At 44.6% G+C, this 20115-nt stretch overlaps 1 protein-coding gene across 10 annotated transcripts in view; it reads left to right on the top strand.

Moving 5' to 3' along the window:
- TBC1D1 (TBC1 domain family member 1) overlaps positions 1-20115 on the top strand; it is an 844646-nt gene that overhangs the window by 596364 nt on the left and 228167 nt on the right. For all 10 annotated transcript variants that reach the window (XM_069202113.1, XM_069202110.1, XM_069202112.1 and 7 more), the window contains 2 exons: positions 2615-2797; positions 15927-16088. In XM_069202113.1, the coding sequence (XP_069058214.1) occupies positions 2615-2797; positions 15927-16088 (345 nt within the window). The remainder of the gene's footprint in view (positions 1-2614; positions 2798-15926; positions 16089-20115) is intronic.

Raw genomic sequence — 20115 nt, 5'->3', positions numbered from 1 at the left:
ATTCACGTGCAAACAAACAGATCGAGGTCCTTCCTGACAATTGAAAATACATCTCAGCCAAATACTGCACCAACTGCACCAGCAGTTTTAAAGTGTTTGCAAAAGCATATATGGGTACTGCTTTAAGTGATATGCAGATCTGGTAAAAACGATATTGCACGTGTAATGAATACACGTGTATTATTTGCACGGTCACAGATCGCCTACTCACTATTAATAATTAAACCTACCTATTTGAAAGCAGGAAGCTCTTTTCAGAGGTTTGCAGACTAGTAGCAAACGACACCTGTCTCTTCGTGGCACGCGAAAAGGGAGAGAGAGACCGCTTATTCCCGTGCTGCCTCACATGCACGCACTACAACAGAGGCCCCAAGTAACTACTGCATCTGTCTCTACTGTAGCCAGTACAGACGCTGATCCTGCTGTTACAGCAGCGCCTGAATAGGCCAGGGCAGGCAACCTCACAGCTCATGACAGAGACTGGGGGCTGCAGCTTTGAGTCCCCGCCAACTCATTAATAGCTGGTGGAGAGAGTGGGAGAGACATCTAGTGCACATGTCTGGCTTGCTAGAGAAAGGGAACTGTCCAACCTGACATGCGCACTTGGGCCCAGGTGTCCTGGTACTAACTAGGAGGACAACTCCAACAAGTACTGCCCCACCCCCTCAGGCCCACACTGGCTCCTTCAGGACCCACCCCCACCTCGCATGCTTGATGCATACTGCAGTCGGCCAGCGGCTCACTGAAGGGGACTTTAAAATGTTTAGTTAGTATTTAGTAGTGTATAATGTGTTGTTCACATTTAATTGGGGGCAAAGGGGACCAAAATATGAGTGGCGCAACGCCCCAAGGCCCTTAAAACACCACCCCATTCAATAGTCCCCTTTCCTCCCTTGGTCTCCTGCTCCAATTCTTCCCACCCAGACACCCTCTATACTTTCCTCTTTACCTCTGAACAGTCCTGCATTCTGTCCTTCAAGTTCCTTCTTAATGTCTACAATTGAGGATTATGAAAGAAATAGTAAACAAGTACTGCAACCATAAACTGTTGTTTAATAAAAAGGTGCTTCAATTCAATATACAACAAGAGACAGTCCTCAGTCCCCGGTGCTGTTACTGCTCTCCCAGTCATAATGTTTAATTCAACTAACCGTTTCCTGTTTTGCCAGACACCTCTTGTTTCTTGTTTTTTAAGGTAAATTCTCATTCGGTCAACACTGGTTATTTCCCTTTGCAAATTCCTTACTCTAATTTTTTACATTTAAAATTGTTTCCAAGTATTTCTAATTCTGCTTGCAGGTACTAATGAAAATTATTGTTATAAGACTGTTTCAAAAAGTGGTTGCAAATTGTACATCGGAATTTTGCAACCAGTCTTTAATTTTTGCATTGTGATATACTAGTGGCTTGCATCACATAATTTGCAGGTTGCAGGACGACCTGATCAATTAATATTAATTAAGGAGGTCACTATTTGTGCTCTCACCGTGATGGGTTACAAGGTCAGGGATGGTGACCTGAAAGGAACAGCACACCACCATCCCTACTTTTGCTTTCCATAAAGGGAGCCTTTAAAAAAAAAAAAAAAAAAAAGCTTGCCTTTCTTAAAGAAACCAATGCTCCTGGGGCAAAAAGCATAGGTTTCCTGCCTGTGAAGATATTTGGGGGAGTAGGCAGTTGTCCCAAGAACCACTGCCTACTTTTGGTGAGGCTGCTAACACGATTCCTGAAGGGGGAACGGGTCCCCAAGAACCCCATCCCCTTTGCAAATTAGTTATTACCTTCATTGAGGTGTGCTGGCAACTGATCAGTCGTATAAACCTCAATAGCAGTTTCTAGCCATTGACACCTACCATACCAAATCATGCTTAGAAATGAATTCCACTTCCTAATTGTGATTTGGAATAGATCACTAAACCCATTTTGTGAGTTGGAACTACATTTCTGACTCACAAAATGGACTTAGTACATCGTTAAAAAAACTAATTTAAAAAAAATTGTATTTGCAAACCTGTGATTTTGTGACACGCACTGTTTGGAAATGCAAAATTGTTTCTTGCATCTGTCCCTTGTATCAAAGTATTTACCAGCCCCCTTGTGCTTGTGTATATAAAGTAAGTTGCCCGCCATTGGAATGGAAAGAAACAACTACTTGCTCTCCATTGGAATGGAAAGAGAAAATGTAAATGGTACTCCCACATCTGCAACCCCTACACTTACTTTGGCTTGCCTGGATAGCCATTCAACAACAAAATGTCCTTAATTGCAAATTTCTCAAGTTGCTCGCTCATCAATTAGAAATAGCCATAACATTTGATCCAATTGTGTTATTCCAGCAAGCATATTCTTTAAACTGACTTACTACAGACTTCTTGCACCAAACCAGCTACCGTTCGAAACCCACATAAGACTCATAAAATGACTGAGTGACATATTGGTACGGAGACAGTGATTGACAGACAGGTAGACCAATTAAAATTATTTGTATGTAAAGCAAGGTTGAAAATAAATTATTCGTATGTTTTTAGTTTCTATAAATACAAACTGAGAAGTATAGGGTTATTTGCATGCTGAACTTCGATAAGGTGTGAACAATGTTTTTCTGTCCTTTTAGAACGCTTGGACTTGGGGGACCTGGTACCCCGATCACCCTTAGAGCCCGTGTTTGAAGATGGTCCTTTAGGGCCAGCAATGCAAAGGACTCGAACGTCTCAAGAATTACGTGACCTGTGGCAGAAGGCCATCCTTCAGCAGATACTGCTTCTGCGAATGGAGAAAGAAAACCAGAAGTTGCAAGGTCGGTGAAGGCATGCATTGTGCAAAGAACACGTGTTGTTTCTGCAGCTTGGGTTGGGTTTCAGTGAACATTTTTTCACACTTGCCTAATCCAACATTGTTTGTATGGTCTTAAAGCTTCTTTATGTTTGTGGTTTTTCATTTGCTCCTTGAGTGTTGGGTAAATTCTCCCTTTCTAGTGGTTCTGGAGGTGTTTGGACCGATCAGGGCCCCAGTCGCTTCCAGATCAAACAAGCCAAGGCACATTATATATTTAGTGTACAGGATAACTAGTTTGTTGAGACACCCAGGGTGTGTTGCTATGAAATTACACTATACTTGAAGCAAGGGCGAGGCCTGGGGTGAAACAGAGGGCATTAACTCTTTCTCCTACCGGTTATGATACATGAGTACATTTCCTGTTTGTCAAACTTAAGATACATCGTGCTTTGAGCAGTGAACAATGTTGCTGATGCACTCCTGTTCCACAGTATTATGATGGCTGTGAGTCCTGCAAATCTCTTCAGCATTTTGACAGTTTCCTAAGATTACAATACTAAATTTTTCTTTCACCATGTGGAGGAAATTATAGAGTTCATAAAGCAAACAGATGAATGTAAAAATGAGTAAATCCCACAACGTACTCCCAAGCTTTGCCCAGAGTTGTGTGTCAACGTAATACCAGGCCCGTAAGTGTTAAGAAGTTATCAGCGTAGGTAAATACTTGTCAGTATTGGGCGTGGGGGCTGCTGAAATGCTGCGTCAGGTCACTAGTACTGTGCTCGCTCACTGGGATAATATGAAAGCAACTTAACCGTATTATACAAGCACACTTCAGTGCTGACAAAGTAGAATGTAATAGCTCAGAAAAAATGGTGATGTCGCACACTATATCCATTATATGAAGATCTCCAGGCTTCCATCTGAAGTCATGTGGAAAGAATGCCTAATTTCATACTGCGGGTTCTAAGCTCCGCCCTCCCCAGTTGGCGGGTATCTATAAAAACAAGCCAGAAGCAGTTTGGGACTTGACCAAGTTGCAATAGGGACATTTGAAATAATCTCTCATTTTATGGGTGTAAATAAGTTAATATTGTTATCTTCTTATTTTAAACTACCAGCAACATTTTAGGTACATCGAAGTTCCACATCAGTGATCATATTTTTCAGATATTTATGTTAAGTTGTAAAATCATCAGTATTATCCTGGCTAAGTAATCGGTAATTAATCATCTCATACCGCTAGATTACAGTCGCTTGAAACAAAGAAAAAAAAAAAAATACACAAGCAATGCAAAGAAATGCGGGGCTCTTAAACCATATAATTTAGAATTACTCTTTCCCCAGATTCTTCTTCAGAAATGGCCTGATGTCGCCGTTCACGTGAGTGGGTAGACAGACACAAATCTAGTCAGAAATGTTTATGTTGGAAATGCCTTTACGGGCATTAGCATTCACCAACCTCGAGCTCTTATTGAGAAGCCCAATTACAATAGGCACCTTTTTGGAGTGACCTCTCACCCCCATGTTCCCACTGAAACAACACGTTGAATATCTGACAATAGGCAAAATTCACATGTAGTGACATTCTAGTATTAGGCATTCATTAAAACACCTGCCCTGATGGCTCCCTTCGTGTGTTCTGGATATGCTGCACAAAAATGATTGAATGGAGGTACAGTAGTATATTGTATTGCCATGCTTCTAGCCAACAACCAGCTTTTTGTTAATGGCTTAGAGAATTTGTATTGAATAGGCACATATTACAGAACCTAACTGATCAGATACCTTTACTGGAGAGTTGGGTCTGGGTAAATGTCTGGAGTGAACTCCTGGCATTCATTAACATGTCCAAAGTAGCCTGATTCGCTCTCTTTTGATATACTAGAAGTCCCGTTAAATCTAGCAAAGTGTGTGGGCCCATGATTTGTGTCCCTGTAAGCCACACTGTGACGGTGTTTGCAATGTTGACGGTCTTACTGTCTGATTTTCAAGACTATGCATTTGGTATTTTTTACACCGGAATTAAGTAACATTCGATTAACATGGCATTAGGTTCAACCACTCACACCTGTTCCGAGGTAGAATTTTCAAACATATTTCCTGAGAATGATACTCTTTATCGCATCCTAAGCCACCCAATTAACCTATTTGTTGCTGCAGTGATCTAAATTAATAAAGCAGACCCCCAGTTTCTGTATTATTTAATCAATATGTCATCCTCACATTTTGTGGCATCTTTGAAATTTCCACCAGCTGTTATTAGTAGCTTAGAATATCACTCCATCCGCCTTAATGTCCAAGGATGAATTGCCTCACTACTGTGAGTCAGCGCTAAAGTTTTTTATCATCTCCCAGTTCAACTGTGTACATCTTTATTGGTGTCTAGTGCCCTTCTTAGATGATTTTTAACATTGTAAATTGCAATGTGAGCGCCCTAATAACATCCTTGACTTTGCCCTATCTGGGTTATTTTCCATCTGTGAGGGTACGTTTCAGCTTTGATACCAGTTTAATAGTCATTTTAACATAGAATGAGAACAGCCCTCCTTACAGTCTCAGCCTCAAGTCACCTTCCCCTATTGTGATGGGTGTTGCATAATGTGCGAGCTACTACATCCTTACTTACTTTTCCCAGTGTAATTTCCTAGGCAGGACGGTAGCTTAATTTAAGATTACACTTTAAAATGGCATATTCATCCTTGCTCACTTCTGCTTCAGAAACTTGATTGGGGCACCAATTTCCCAAAGTACTGATGTCTGCACTGCAAACCTGGTAGAGGGCGGAGGGAAAAATAACTCATATTACAGACCGTACACCAGGGCTCCAACGGGCCTGTGTCCCTATTTTCTACCTTCATAGGCCGCTGTTGGATTACAGAAGGGACCTCAGATGCTTTTGCAGCTCCTTTTGTAGTATAGATGGCGCCTGCACAAATGAAGCGCCAGCTTTATGTTTAGAGGGCATTTCTTCATTTGTATAGGGGTGTGGCACCATGCAAATGAGGGAAATCTTTTGCCTCTGCACCCACACTGTAGTTTTGGCACGGGTTCAGAGACACATAAGCCATTATGAGGTGCACTGACTGTGCGCTATAATAGTCAGTGTGCCCCTTGAGGGCAGACCTCTGAGGCACTGAAAGAGAGTCACATGGACCCCCCTAAACTTCCTTTTGTAGACGGGTACGCCCACCTGCCACACTATCACATTCCCCTCTGAGGTGCGGGCAAGCGCCTCCTGCAGACTGAAAGACAAAGCAGCTTTTTAAGCAGCTGCTCTGCCTTTTGCTAAAGCGCTGGCATCAGGGAAGCCACAATCTAACCTATACCCAGTAATAGGGCACACAGCCCCTGCTTGCCCATTGCAATCATTTGAAGGTGCGGCATGGCACAAACATGGACAGTGCATCTTTATTTTATTTTGGCTTCAGACCTTCTAAAAAGGTTCTTTTATACTGGAACTGGAAGCATACATGTACCGGTTTTAGCACTGGCACAGACAAAGGAACTTTGCAAAAATAGAATTCTTCAACGCTTTGCAGCAGTTACAAAACATGGCAACAAGCTGTGCATTTGTAAGACTAAGTCAATACGCCAAACAAGCGTCAGAGCTCGAAGTTAAGTATAGATCATGTTAGGTCCACCTGTTATTCCCAGAGTGGTGCAGCCTAGACCTGAGGAAGCACATATAACGGCAGCCCACCCCATGCAGTGAAGTAGGCAGCTGAAATATGAAACTCAACCTCCACAACCCTGCAGGTTGGTTTATATGCCACTCTCTCCCATATCAGCCCCTTCTAGAGAAATTATCTCATGCATAAGCTTAATTGTGTGTCAGTGGTTTGGGTGTGGGGTAAAGAGTATGTCTCTGACTCAGGGATGACTGCCACCTCTAATACCTCTACCACACACACAGTGTATGTGCTCACTCCTGCCTTGGACACGTGGCTGTAGGATTGCCTTCTCACAAGAAAGCAATTGAGAAAGTGTCTGCCTCTTCTTTACTTGAATAAATATTGTCCCCTGAGTTGGAGGGGGTGCCTCGCCAACTCATAATGCACAACCCTGGCCCACCGGTGCCCCTTACATCCCAAGCATTTCTTCAAAGCTTGGCACCCACGTACCCAGCTACTTACTCATTTTGATAAATAAACACAAGCCAAGAGAGTGGCTTTGCATTCGAAAGTTGACAGAATAAAAAAAGGAAGAAACTATCAGATTTAAAGAGGGTTCTTAGAGAAAAGGAAATTGCACCCATATCTCCAACATAGTTTCCTAGGCCACTGCCAGTTCTCTACCTTGTTTCATCTTCTCTTCAGTGACCGTTCTCTATTGGTAATCCCTTTAAAATTGTAGACCGTGTTTAGGCCATGTTATCCATCTAGATCCCTTGTACAGGGTTCCTTTCACTGAGTGCATGTAGATAGAAATGGCAGGCTTCTGGTTCACCTACGCCACTGTCTTTACCAGCAGGAGATTTTCCACAGGTCATCTACTGGATGCACTGATGCCTGGACAGTTTTGTGGTGCTCAAGTCTGTCCTGGGGTTAATACAATGACAACTGTTTTTTGAGGGCACTCAGTCTGATTGCTCCGTACCCCCAATTCCGAGGTCACAGTAATGAGCAGTGGCATTCTCAATTATGCTGCTGTTTTAAGCATTTCACCATGTGCTTCATTTAATGTCTGTCTTCAGAATTGCTACTGATGCGCACCAGCTGCTTCTCTCACCTAAGCAGCTACGCGGACTCCTCTTATACCTGACCTTTCCACATCTGGTATTCACTGAATGCCTTGCTAGCTTCATGCCTAAACTACAGATGCAGGTGGAGACCTATTTAATTCACAAAATTATGCAGGTCCTGGAATAGACTTGGAGTTTCTGCTGAAGAAAGCAGTGCCATGTGTCCTACTAAGGGCCTTGAGGCGAGAGAGCCAATGGGGCGATGTGAGCTGTGACCATGTACAAGAGCAATGCTCTGGGAGTTTTATGTTCTCGGTTTGAAACATGGCACACTGTTAACTTGTGGAATCTGGCCTTTCTCTTCATTCACAATTTTCATCTTTATTCCTGTTTCACACCAGGCAATATATTGTACGATAATCCATGTAATACATGTGATTGACACATTCCATCTCCATATCATTATGTTCACAGCCTTGAAAAAGTAATTTCTGACGAAACAAGTGTCGGCTGTTGTTTTTCCGAATATGAGAACTGTATTGGCCTGTTGACACCTCGCCCATTTGTTTCACTGGGCCAGGTTATGTCTTCTCTGATACACCACAGGAGAATAAATTGACACTTCTACGAATATGCGATATGCCGTGGTTTTTCTTCTCTCTACAAATCAACTTTGGACCTTCCGAGGCGACAGTTCATGCACCTTGTGGCTGGGTGTTAAAACCGCTTGGGCACTCTCCTTCAACATCCAATTGAGACTTGATGGTTTATGTACTTTGATTACATGCTTGAGCTTATTTTCCGGAAGTGCGCACCATTTCTACACAGCCACAATTTGTTGTTACGATTGTTGGAAGCGGCAGGCAGGTTAGGTCTTATCGCGTTGGGTGTGCTACATGAAGTGCAGCCCATGCGGCTTGCTGAGGCTGGTTTGGCGGTAGTAGTATCGACATGTTCGACACCACGCCTGAAACCGGCTTTCAGAGGGCATGTGAGTGGCGAGGTGAGAGTCCTCAAGCAGGCGGGAAAGACCTTGGGGCTCTCACCATGCTTCATTAGGTCATGGTGAGGGCCCCATACCTGAAAAAACTAGTCGTCTGGATCAAGCCTCCAAGCAGGCCCAGCCAATGCGAGAGACAACTCCAAGGTCCTGGCAGAATGGAGTACAGGAGGGAAAGGAGCGGGGCTTCTGGCAACGCTCGGGCATCAGCAGTAAAGCCCAGGGGAAGAGGAGCACGGACAAATTAAAGGTACAAGGAGAAGGGGAGGGGTCGGAAGACGGTCAGGAGGCAGTTTTTGACGCACCAAGTGCTGTGCCACATTTGCATCATATGCAATTCCCTGAAGGGCTATATGAACAGACAGTAGAGGTTAACTGGGAGGTGGGAGAGTATCTGGCAGGCACAGCAAGTATTAGGAGAGCTTCATAGGGGAAGCAGGAAGTGCATAAAGGTGAATGGATAGTGCCCACCAGGCAGCAGGGCAGGAGCAAAGGTTGGCAGGTATTTGGGGTGTACAAGGACAGGGGGGGATATAGGTCCAGCCTCTTCTTTAGTGCAGTGATGTTGGAGTCTAGTGATGAGGACGAGCATGAGGGGCCACAGGTTGAGGATGGGGTTCACATCTACATCCATTGTACAGGGTTCCTTTCACTGAGTGCATTTAGATAGTAATGGCAAGCGTCAGTTTCACCTACGCCACTGCCTTTACCAGCAGTAGATTTTTCCCAGGTCACCTACTGGATGTACTGATGCCAGTATAGCTTTGTGGTGCTCAAGTCTGCTCTGGGGTTATTAGAATGACAACTGTTTTATGTGGGTACTCAGTTTGTATGCTCCTCACCCCCAATTCCAAGGTCACAAGAGGACAAAGGGGTTTTCCAGTGTAGGCCCCCAACCAAAGTGTATGGCAGGCAAGGATGCAGTGGGGTAGGGAAAGGGGTGTGAGGCCTTGGGTGGAGCATCAGGTTGGAGTGGCAGGACAACCAGAGGCCCCTATTTCTGGAGGGGAGTACAAAGAATCACTCAGGGAGGACAAGGCATTGGAGGGCAGGATAGCACACCAAGATTTTGAGCGTAGGGTTCGGGTAGGTAGGGTCTTGTCCAGCACACCAGGCCTCTGTTCTGTTTTACTGGTACTGGCAAAGAGTGGCATAGCGGACTTGGGAGAGCTCAGTGCAGATTTACACCCCTGAGATTAAAAGAACACAGAGCCCTGGGCAGTCTGCTGGATCAAGGCGGAAGATATGCATTTGGTGGAGAGGCACAGTGCCGGACCGTAGATACAGACTGAGGGAAGGAAGGTTTCAAGCAGCTGCAACGTCTGGGCACATTAGTTTGACTCTCATTCTGCGGCAGTGTAGGAGAGAGGGCACTTTACGGCCCCTCGGAGCCCATCATGGGCTGCCAGAACACATCGTACATGCACTTCCAGGTATCAAGAAGAGCAAGCAGGGCCATCATGGGCGGTGGGTTATGAGATGTGAAGACACATTATGCTCGATTGTGAGGAAGAGAGTTTGGAAGAAGGGGAAGTGTGGGACAATAGGGTAGCACATGAAGGGGGAGGCCCCATGGTGGCAAGAGAATGAAGAGCTGGTGTGGGGGAGGGTAGAAATGCATTACCTTGTCCCTCATGTCTTACAGGTGCTGAGTGCTGAAGGGAGCCCTAGCAGTCACTGGGATGCACCCAAGAAAATGCAACCGGCAGGGCGGCAGAGTCACGAGTGGCCACCGACCTTGACGCCATTTAAACTCATAGAAGGAAGCCATAGCAATAGGATGGTATCAGTGGAAGTAGAGGCGGTGGAGCCTTGTGGTGGCAGGGATGCAGGATGGGAACAGAGAACGGGGGACCTGAAAGGAGCAGACAAGACAACAGTAAAGGGAGACAGTTCGCATCAGGTGGATGATAAAGCAGCGGTTAGAACAAGGTCTGACGGTGTGCAAGTTGTCGGGGACAAAGCTGACAAGCAGGAAGGGCTAGAGAGCAAGGAACTAAAATAAAGACGCTGCCCTGCATGCGTACTTCTAAACCGTTTGGGGTTCACCTTATGATGGCAACAAAAGAAAAAATTTGGAAAGGGTTGTACGTCAAAATGTTGAAGCACCTGCATAGGGATCTGTGGTCAAAATAGTGTTCCAAAGAAGAGGAGTTTGAGCTGGCAAAATGGCTTTGGTCCTGGTCACCATCGAGAATTGGACGGTGGCTTTCCTGATCTTTGCCAGCGAATAGTGCAAAAAATATCCGGTGAGGTTGGTAGCCCACTTAAAACATGTGGCTGTACCTATGCCCTCATTCACTTCCAATTCTACAAGTACCTACAGTTGAGGAACACTCTTCAGGCCCAGATTTCAATGGCATGACCATTACCTGAATTTAGCCCCTTACAGGCAAAAGTACTTATGGAGTACCTGGGACGAGGGGGTATCTCCCAAATATATTGTATACTGATCGCCAATTCGCCTGACACACTGGAATATCTGCAGCACCAGTGGGAGAGATGGATTGGTCCACTGGAGTATGAGGATTGGCACGATGCTCTGATGGCCCAACGGTAGCTTGCCATCACCGCTAGATTGCGGCTAGTGCAGATGTACTACTGGCACACTGCCTATCTTACACCTCTCCGAATGCATAAGGCTGGCTTCCGTTCAAGCCCCTCCTGTCCTAAATGCGGGCATGAACCAGCAGATTTTTACCACATGTTGTGTGTGTGTGTCCGGTAATCACACTTTATTGGGCTGGAGTAGCGCAGGAGCTGACACAGTCCCTTGGCTCGGAGGTACTCCTCTCTCCCAAGCTGATATTACTTAGGGTGATGGAGGGTGTGGGGGGGACGAGAGCTGAAAGAGTATTCCTAGGTACAGCCCTCCTGGTGGCCAAGAGAAATATTGCTGTGTGCTGAATGTCATCGTCCTCCACGTCCCTATCTGAGTGGCAAAGCCGAGTGAAAGTGCTGTGCACCAAAGGAACGAGTGGTGTATGAGGCTCGGGGGTGTCCACGGAAACACAACTGAATCTGGGTCAAATGGCTGGGTCAACTGGGTTAAAGTGGTTGGGCTTAGGTGGGACCTCACAAACCAACTACCTTCGTACTGTGATCATTCTGATGGAAAGATAAAGGTGGTTGTTCGTTTCCAGGTGCCTAGTGAGGTGCTTATGTGTCATAATCTTGATGTTTACTGCAAGTAGAATACCAACATTCAATAAAATTGGTTTATAAACAAAAATATATGGATGTGACCTGGAAGGTCCAGATAAATTACAGGGGGGGGGGTGTGCCTAGGTTCAGTATGATGAGGAGTTTTGGGCTCGGATGGCCGTGCATCCAAAGGTACAGTGGGGTGAAATTGATGCTGATCTATGGCAACACACTATAGAGCAGGCACAGTTTAGAAAGACAGTATTTATGGCTATCTGTCTACCCATAGTTTACTGCCCCTTTTGAGACCGTCCCACCTCTGGTGGGTGCCACAAAGAAAGGACAGAGTAGCAGACAAGGCAGTGGGAGCAGTTAGGTGTGGGCTTGCTGGGATTTCAACCGAGGCCTCTGTACAAGAGAATACTGTAAAGTCTTTCATGAATGCACCGGATGTTCAGGTAGGCATGCAGTCATCAATTGCTATGGTGGGAGAGGAATACCACTGGTGGAACTGGAGAACAGTGGCAATCACATCAAGGCAGTGCAGGGGTCCGGGCGCCCATGGTGAGAGGGGTTCATGGACTTGAGGGAAGAGCTCCTATTCCAGTTATCCTGGACAGACTGCTTTTTTGGCAGGCATAATGAAATAAATTGGACAAAGCAGCTCTACTGTGGGATGGCTTTACTTGGGGGTTCTGGCTGAAGTACATAGGACCTAGGGGGTGACAATAGGCTGACAACCTGAAATCGGTGGGGGACACATAAACAGGTGGTACGGGACAAGCTGCAAAAAGAGATTCAGAAAGGTCACATGGCAGACCCTTTTTTTAATTCAACAATGCAGAATTCGATTGTGTCCCTTATTGGTGTTGTGCCAAAGAAGGAAAGAGGGCGATTTAGATTGATAAAACATTTGTCGTTGCTGGAAGGAAACTGGATGAACGATTTTATTCCTGAGGAGCAAGTATAAGTCTCTTACGCATCTGTGGATGTGGCATTCTCCTTGAAGGTAGAGGTCGGACAGAGGTCCCTCATGGCAAAGAGTGACATTGTCTGCTTTCTGTTAGTTGCCGGTACACCCTGATGACTTCGAACTCCTGGGTGTCCAATTTGAAGAACGCTGGTACATAGATAAAGCTTTCCCGATGGGCTACACGCTTTTTGAATGCTCTAGTACATTCCTGCAATTGGTGTTTTCAAAGCAGTCGGGTCACAAACAATCGCGTACTACTTGGATGATTTCTTTATAGTAGGTGAATCTGAATCACAACAATGCAAGATGTTGGGTATATTCCAGGAGATAATGGGTGAAGGAGGAGTCTCTTTGGCACCAGAAAAGGCGGATGGCCTACATAATTCTCTATCATTTTTGGGAATTGAAATTGACTCAGTGGCGATGGAAACCCACCTACCAGAGAAGAAAAAGGCGACCATGATAATCCTTTTGACAAGATGACATGCTTGGCATGCAGGGTTGTGAGGGCAGAGAGGACATTTTGCAGATGTCTGGGGTTGTCCTTGGGAGGTAGACAGTTACCCCATCACCATGTGCGACTGTTGGCAGGGGTGAAAGATGACTTACGGATGTGGCATATGTTTTAGGTGCTTTAAATGGGGTACCTCTGACGACTTGGCAAGAGTTTGAATAGGACGCCCAGATCTTCTCTGATGCTGCGGGATGGGCTGGCTTCGGCATCTACTGGCAGGACAGATGGTGTGCAGAGGAGTGACCTTATTCTTGGAAGTTGGGCAAGCTGAGCATTGCTTTCTTGGAGTTCTTCCCCTTGGTCGTAGCTGTGAGCCTATGGGTGAGGAATTTGGCTCATAAGAGGATACTTTTCGGGATTGACAACATGGCAGTTGTGCATGTGGTGAACCAGAAATCAGCCACGGATGTGCAGGTGGCCAAGCTACTGAGAGTGTTTGTATTGCTCTGTCTGCTGCACGATATAGCATTTAGAGCGAGGCACATCTCCGGGTGATTAATGACACAGTGGATGCTCTGTCTCATTCACAGTGGGAGAGGTTCCTTGGTCTGGCCACGGACGCGGAGCTCAGGAAGGCCCTGATGCCTCCAGAATTGTGGATAATAGAAGACAGAGAATGCTTCAACTGGTGTTGAATTTGCTGGCAGTGTCCACACGGCAGGCATACTCGCAAGCCTGGCTGGAATTTGTGCAGAATGGGGCACAGCAAGACTGGGAGAGAGTGGAAGATGTAGTGCAATACATATTGACACTCATAGAACGGGGTCAATCCAAGGTGACAATATCAGGAAAATTGGCAGGAATCGCTTTTATGGGGAAATTGTGTTGGGGGTATGCCCCTTCGGCAGGGGAATTGGGAAAGCGTATGTTACAGAGGTGGGCTAGGGAGGTGGGTCGGATGGAGCTAGCCAGTCGGGCTTAGTTTTTCTTACTGCCATTTTGCTGACTTTGCTCACAGTATGTATTGACCAGGATGAAGCCATATTGTTTAGCTCCTTGAGGGTTTGGATGTTCTTCGAGTCGTTTCGGGTGTTAGAACGTCTGGTGGGCAGGGAAGGACAAGGTGTGTTGTGGGAAGACATACATTTTATGAGGGAGTCCATTTGGATATTGCTCCGCAGGTGAAAAACAGACCAGTAAGGACTAGGCAGTAGTGTTCAATTGATGGCCTACCCCAATATGAGTACATGCCCATACGATGGGGTAGTGCCATACGGGCACAAAGGGGAGTGGCATGAGAGTTGGTTTTCATTCACAAGGATGAAAAAAAAACCTGTGACAGCTTTTTAGCTGCTGTCAGTACTGAGAAAATCATTTAAGTTACTGGGTCTTGAGACCTAGGCATTTGGCACACATTCTTTTAGAATAGGACTGGTGACAGAAGCGGGTAGGAGGGTTTGCGTTAGGGAGCGCATTATGCTGGCGGGCAGATGGGTTTCTGACAGTTTTCAGAGTTATGTGCGTAGGGGGGATCTGCTAAGTGTGCTAGAGTAGTTATTCTTTTGATTGTGATTTTTTTACTGGTTCAGTACCTGGCCTGGAGAGCGAGATTCTTTCAGTTAGGCTGGTGGGCCACTGTGTTATCAAATGGGCTCAAAGACAAGCACACCAGACACTCCAGGGAGGCAACATGGGCCTCTACGCTTTCTTGAACAGTGTACAGTGGCATGGGAAAGGGAGGGGGTGCAACGGCAAGAACTGTTAACTTGATAGTGAGGGTCCAGTGCCTGGAGTTGCTGATAGTACACTTAGGTGAGAACGATCTAGTTTATGAGAAAGGTTTGCATATTAGCAAGAGAATGAAAAAGGATTTACAGGTACAATGCCAGTGATCAGGGTGCCACATAGTCTGGACAGCATTTTGCCATGGAGGGTCTGGTGCAGAGCAAGAAGGACGGGTGCAGTTGAGCCTGCGATGCAGAAGGTAAACACAGAATGGTTTTTGTAGTGAGAGGGGCATTACTGTCCTAGACCATGCTGACTTAAGGTCTGAGGATGCAGAGAGGACATGGGGTCCATTTGCCCTTTATGGGCATGGAACTCTATTTGCTGCACATAGAGGACAGCCTCCTCAGTATGACGCACATACGTTAGAGGGCTCCTACTTGGAGGGGCACAGAAAAAGTATTTTGGAACTTTTTCTGCGTGGCGGGGGCAGGTGAAGTTTACATGGTTTTCAGAGGTTTAGGCTTGTTGAAAGTGGCAGTCCAGGTGGGGAAGGAAAGAGAATACTGGGTCACGCCTGGACAAGCCAGGTTGCTAAATGTTTGGCAGGAAGTTATGTTCGTTACAGTTGCAGTTACTATAAAATGGGAGGGATTTTAAAGCCAGCAGTCACTCAAATTACAAGGGGAAATTACAGGACTGCAATAGTTAAATCAGAGGAGGTTGGGGCGGCGAGAGGGAAGAGTACGGTAAGGGTTGGGGGTGTGTTACAGGTCAATCATATGTTTAGTGAGGCTTTTTGTTTTGTGAATCAGAGGCCCATGTATATATTAAGTGCACCTGCTTTCAATAAAGCGGCCTTTTCCACACAGCCTGTTGTCACAATCAGTTATGCTCCCCTTTTTCCCCAATTCGGCTCTGCAGTGTATTTTATTTATTTTATATTTACATATGGCACACCTGTGCCAAAAATGAACTGTCAGTGTGTTTCACAGAGGGATGGCAGGAAGAAAGAAATGACAAGGAGAGAGAACTGTTTTAAAAAATAAAATAATAATGTTCCGCTTTCTTCTTTGACCCACCAACCTGGCACTTGTTTAGAATTCTATGCATGCTCCCTTTCCAAACCTCTTTTTGCGCTTGTTTTTAAGTACTTTTTTTTTTCTTTCAGCTTCTGAAAATGATTTGTTGAATAAACGCCTGAAACTTGATTATGAAGAAATCACTGTGTGTCTGAAAGATGTAACATTGGTTTGGGAGAAAATGTTAAGTGTCCCAGGAAGATCAAAGACCAAGTTTGACGTAGAAAAGATTCATAATGCCGTTGCCAAAGGTATGTGAGGCACTGGAATGGTTTGCTGAGCCTACCATGTTTGCGGATCTCGGTTTCGTAATATTGACCCATGAATGCAGGCACAGTTTCGTAAGGCCTTTCACTGTGTTGTCCTATAAGTACTCAGAGATGTCTGCATTAACATTGATGGGCATTTCTGAATGTTCTGCTAATTATCATACTGATTTTGAATGTAATTTATTTTCATGTGTCTATCGTTCTTTAATTCGTGAATAGGTTAATAATACTCATTGAAATGCTTTTCTTTCATGTTGTACCACTGTGTTTTCAAGTGATACTAGGACCGATCTCTTATCTTCACTGCTGGGAAGTTTCCCTGTGCCATCATGCATGGCACGCTCCATCGCTCTTAGCAGCAAAATAATGCTTTGAACTCTTAGATTTGCAGATTCATTTGTTTAAGATGGAACATCTTAGAAACTATGTGCAATTCCAACCTCTGTTCTGTGGTGTCTTGTTTACATCTGGAAAAAGTGCGTTATATACAGTCAAATGTAATGGCACTCGAAACCTCCCGGCCATAAATAGCTCACTAATGCCCAGTTCTTACTTAATTAGTCTTTGTTCTGTTTCATATTAACCATCTGCAAAAGAATGTAAGCAGAGCCGACAAAGAGTACTGACAAAGCCAATAATCCTAACTACTAAAAGGGCGAATTATTTGCTCTACCAATCTTTATTTGCATTGGCGTTTCTTGACACCAACATGTCCATCAGTGCACCAGGACCATGCTGACGCACAAGAGGCTATCAGGGAGTGGGTTTGTGTTGAAGAAAAGCCATGGCCGCTGATGCGCACCCAGGTGTATGTAAGCCACACAAGTTGCCACACAATCATTTTCTATATAGTGTTGATGAATGGCCGAAAATTAGAAAGACAAAAAAAAGAAAGTGCGAGGGAGTGCAAAAACAATAGTGAGTGACTGAACACTACTTTGCAGCTGCCAAGCCTTAGCTAAACTGTTCGCAATTTCTTGTTTATACAGGGAGTGCAGAATTATTCGGCAAGTTGTATTTTTGAGGATTAATTTTATTATTGAACAACAACCATGTTCTCAATGAACCCAAAAAACTCATTAATATCAAAGCTGAATATTTTTGGAAGTAGTTTTTAGTTTGTTTTTAGTTTTAGCTATGTTAGGGGGATATCTGTGTGTGCAGGTGACTATTACTGTGCATAATTATTAGGCAACTTAACAAAAAAAAAAAAATACCCATTTCAATTATTTATTATTACCAGTGAAACCAATATAACATCTCAACATTCACAAATATACATTTCTGACATTCAAAAACAAAACAAAACAAAAACAAATCAGTGACCAATATAGCCACCTTTCTTTGCAAGGACACTCAAAAGCCTGCCATCCATGGATTCTGTCAGTGTTTTGATCTGTTCACCATCAACATTGCGTGCAGCAGCAACCACAGCCTCCCAGACACTGTTCAGAGAGGTGAACTGTTTTCCCTCCTTGTAAATCTCACATTTGATGATGGACCACAGGTTCTCAATGGGGTTCAGATCAGGTGAACAAGGAGGCCATGTCATTAGATTTCCTTCTTTTATACCCTTTCTTGCCAGCCACGCTGTGGAGTACTTGGACGCGTGTGATGGAGCATTGTCCTGCATGAAAATCATGTTTTTCTTGAAGGATGCAGACTTCTTCCTGTACCACTGCTTGAAGAAGGTGTCTTCCAGGAACTGGCAGTAGGACTGGGAGTTGAGCTTGACTCCATCCTCAACCCGAAAAGGCCCCACAAGCTCATCTTTGATGATACCAGCCCAAACCAGTACTCCACCTCCACCTTGCTGGCGTCTGAGTCGGACTGGAGCTCTCTGCCCTTTACCAATCCAGCCACGGGCCCATCCATCTGGCCCATCAAGACTCACTCTCATTTCATCAGTCCATAAAACCTTAGAAAAATCAGTCTTGAGATATTTCTTGGCCCAGTCTTGACGTTTCAGCTTGTGTGTCTTGTTCAGTGGTGGTCGTCTTTCAGCCTTTCTTACCTTGGCCATGTCTCTGAGTATTGCACACCTTGTGCTTTTGGGCACTCCAGTGATGTTGCAGCTCTGAAATATGGCCAAACTGGTGGCAAGTGGCATCGTGGCAGCTGCACGCTTGACTTTTCTCAGTTCATGGGCAGTTATTTTGCGCCTTGGTTTTTCCACACGCTTCTTGCGACCCTGTTGACTATTTTGAATGAAACGCTTGATTGTTCGATGATCACGCTTCAGAAGCTTTGCAATTTTAAGAGTGCTGCATCCCTCTGCAAGATATCTCACTATTTTTGACTTTTCTGAGCCTGTCAAGTCCTTCTTTTGACCCATTTTGCCAAAGGAAAGGAAGTTGCCTAATAATTATGCACACCTGATATAGGGTGTTGATGTCATTAGACCACACCCCTTCTCATTACAGAGATGCACATCACCTAATATGCTTAATTGGTAGTAGGCTTTCGAGCCTATACAGCTTGGAGTAAGACAACATGCATAAAGAGGATGATGTGGTCAAAATACTCATTTGCCTAATAATTCTGCACTCCCTGTAAGTATAGGAAGATGAAGAGACGTACAACACACTTGTTTGAAGAGTGAACATGAGTCCAAGGTTGAAATCCTCCGTGTGTGTGTGGAAGTTGAGAAGTAAGGTACTAGCATAGTATGAAAGGAGAAGACAGGTGGCGGTATTGTGCAAAACCTGATTTTATATAAAATACTCAACAGTCGAAACACTACATAAAGGTTGTTGTGTCCCCCACTAAGGGAGATAATCTGCTGAGGATAGAAGTGCCAAACTCACTGTTCAGTCACAGTGTGTCACAGAAATGGTTGGCCGTGCATTTGTAATATATGTCTTATGGAATTTGTGAGAGGAGGAGATAGTGCACCAGTCAGGCAGAGGTAATTGTGCCGCTCAGTTGGACGTGATGCATGAGGGACTGTAATTTGCAGTAATTTGAGCAGTAGATGGAAAGGACTATGCTGAACTGTTACACATTTGCATTCACTTCTTCAAGCAAATAGCTTCTGCTGGGGACTGGACTTGGGTTAGACAGATTTAACTCAAGGTGTGGCTGTTAAAATTGTCCATAGATAAACCAGGTTCCCTGACCAGCTTAGACATGTAGTAAAATACATTCAGATATAGTCACCATGGATTCGAAAGTTACCACGGTGGCCATATTTGAATGCATTCTGGGTGTAGTTTTTTGAAACATTAACAAAATACATTGGAATGAGCCGGTAGCATGTTCATCAACATGCACACTCATGGGCAGCCGTCATGAAATGGTTAAAAAACAAAAGATAGTCACATGTTGATAGTGTCAGGTAGCCCTGACAGAACAGTAGGGCTGAGGGCAAGAAAGGTGGGTTAATAAAGAAAAAGGGAGTAAATAGTGCATCATATGCACTGCTGTGCAAGGTCTGATGTCACCAGTGGAAGAATTCTTTATGCAGCCAAAACACTGTGAGACCAAAATGGTCCTGGGTGGGACAAATACAAGAATAGGGAGGGAAGTCAAATCAGGAGCAGGGAAGTGAGACAGATAAAAAGCGATCCAATCCTTAGCAGGAGCTAACTCAAAGCCCACTCTTGAGTGTATGTAATGAGTTGGAAACAATAGGTTTCCAACAGATTGCTAAATCTGTCTGTTACTGAGACCTAAAAAGGACAGCTGCATACACTAAGGCAAGTGAGAACACAGGCCTAAGACAGCAACACTGTTTGGAAGCATAAGTCTCTAACAGAGAACCTTTCTGCAACATGTAACACATTTGATGCCTTTAGTGAAAATGTAAATTATGTATTGGTGGTTTTACAGCATTTAGGGGAATTGAAGTGAATTGAAAGCCTTTTTGGAGTAGTTCAGTTACTTTATTCAGATGTCAAAGATAATAATGAAAGATAGTGTACAAAATACATATGAGTAAATTATAACACACGTTACTGATGAACATGAAAGAACAACATAAACTAGAAATGATACCCTTGCGATAATA

Source organism: Pleurodeles waltl, chromosome 1_2 (assembly GCF_031143425.1).
Source record: "Pleurodeles waltl isolate 20211129_DDA chromosome 1_2, aPleWal1.hap1.20221129, whole genome shotgun sequence".
NCBI classification, from domain to species: Eukaryota; Metazoa; Chordata; class Amphibia; order Caudata; family Salamandridae; genus Pleurodeles; species Pleurodeles waltl.
The sequence above is the reverse complement of the archived record's forward strand: the minus strand, read 5'-3'. Positions and strand labels throughout refer to the sequence as shown.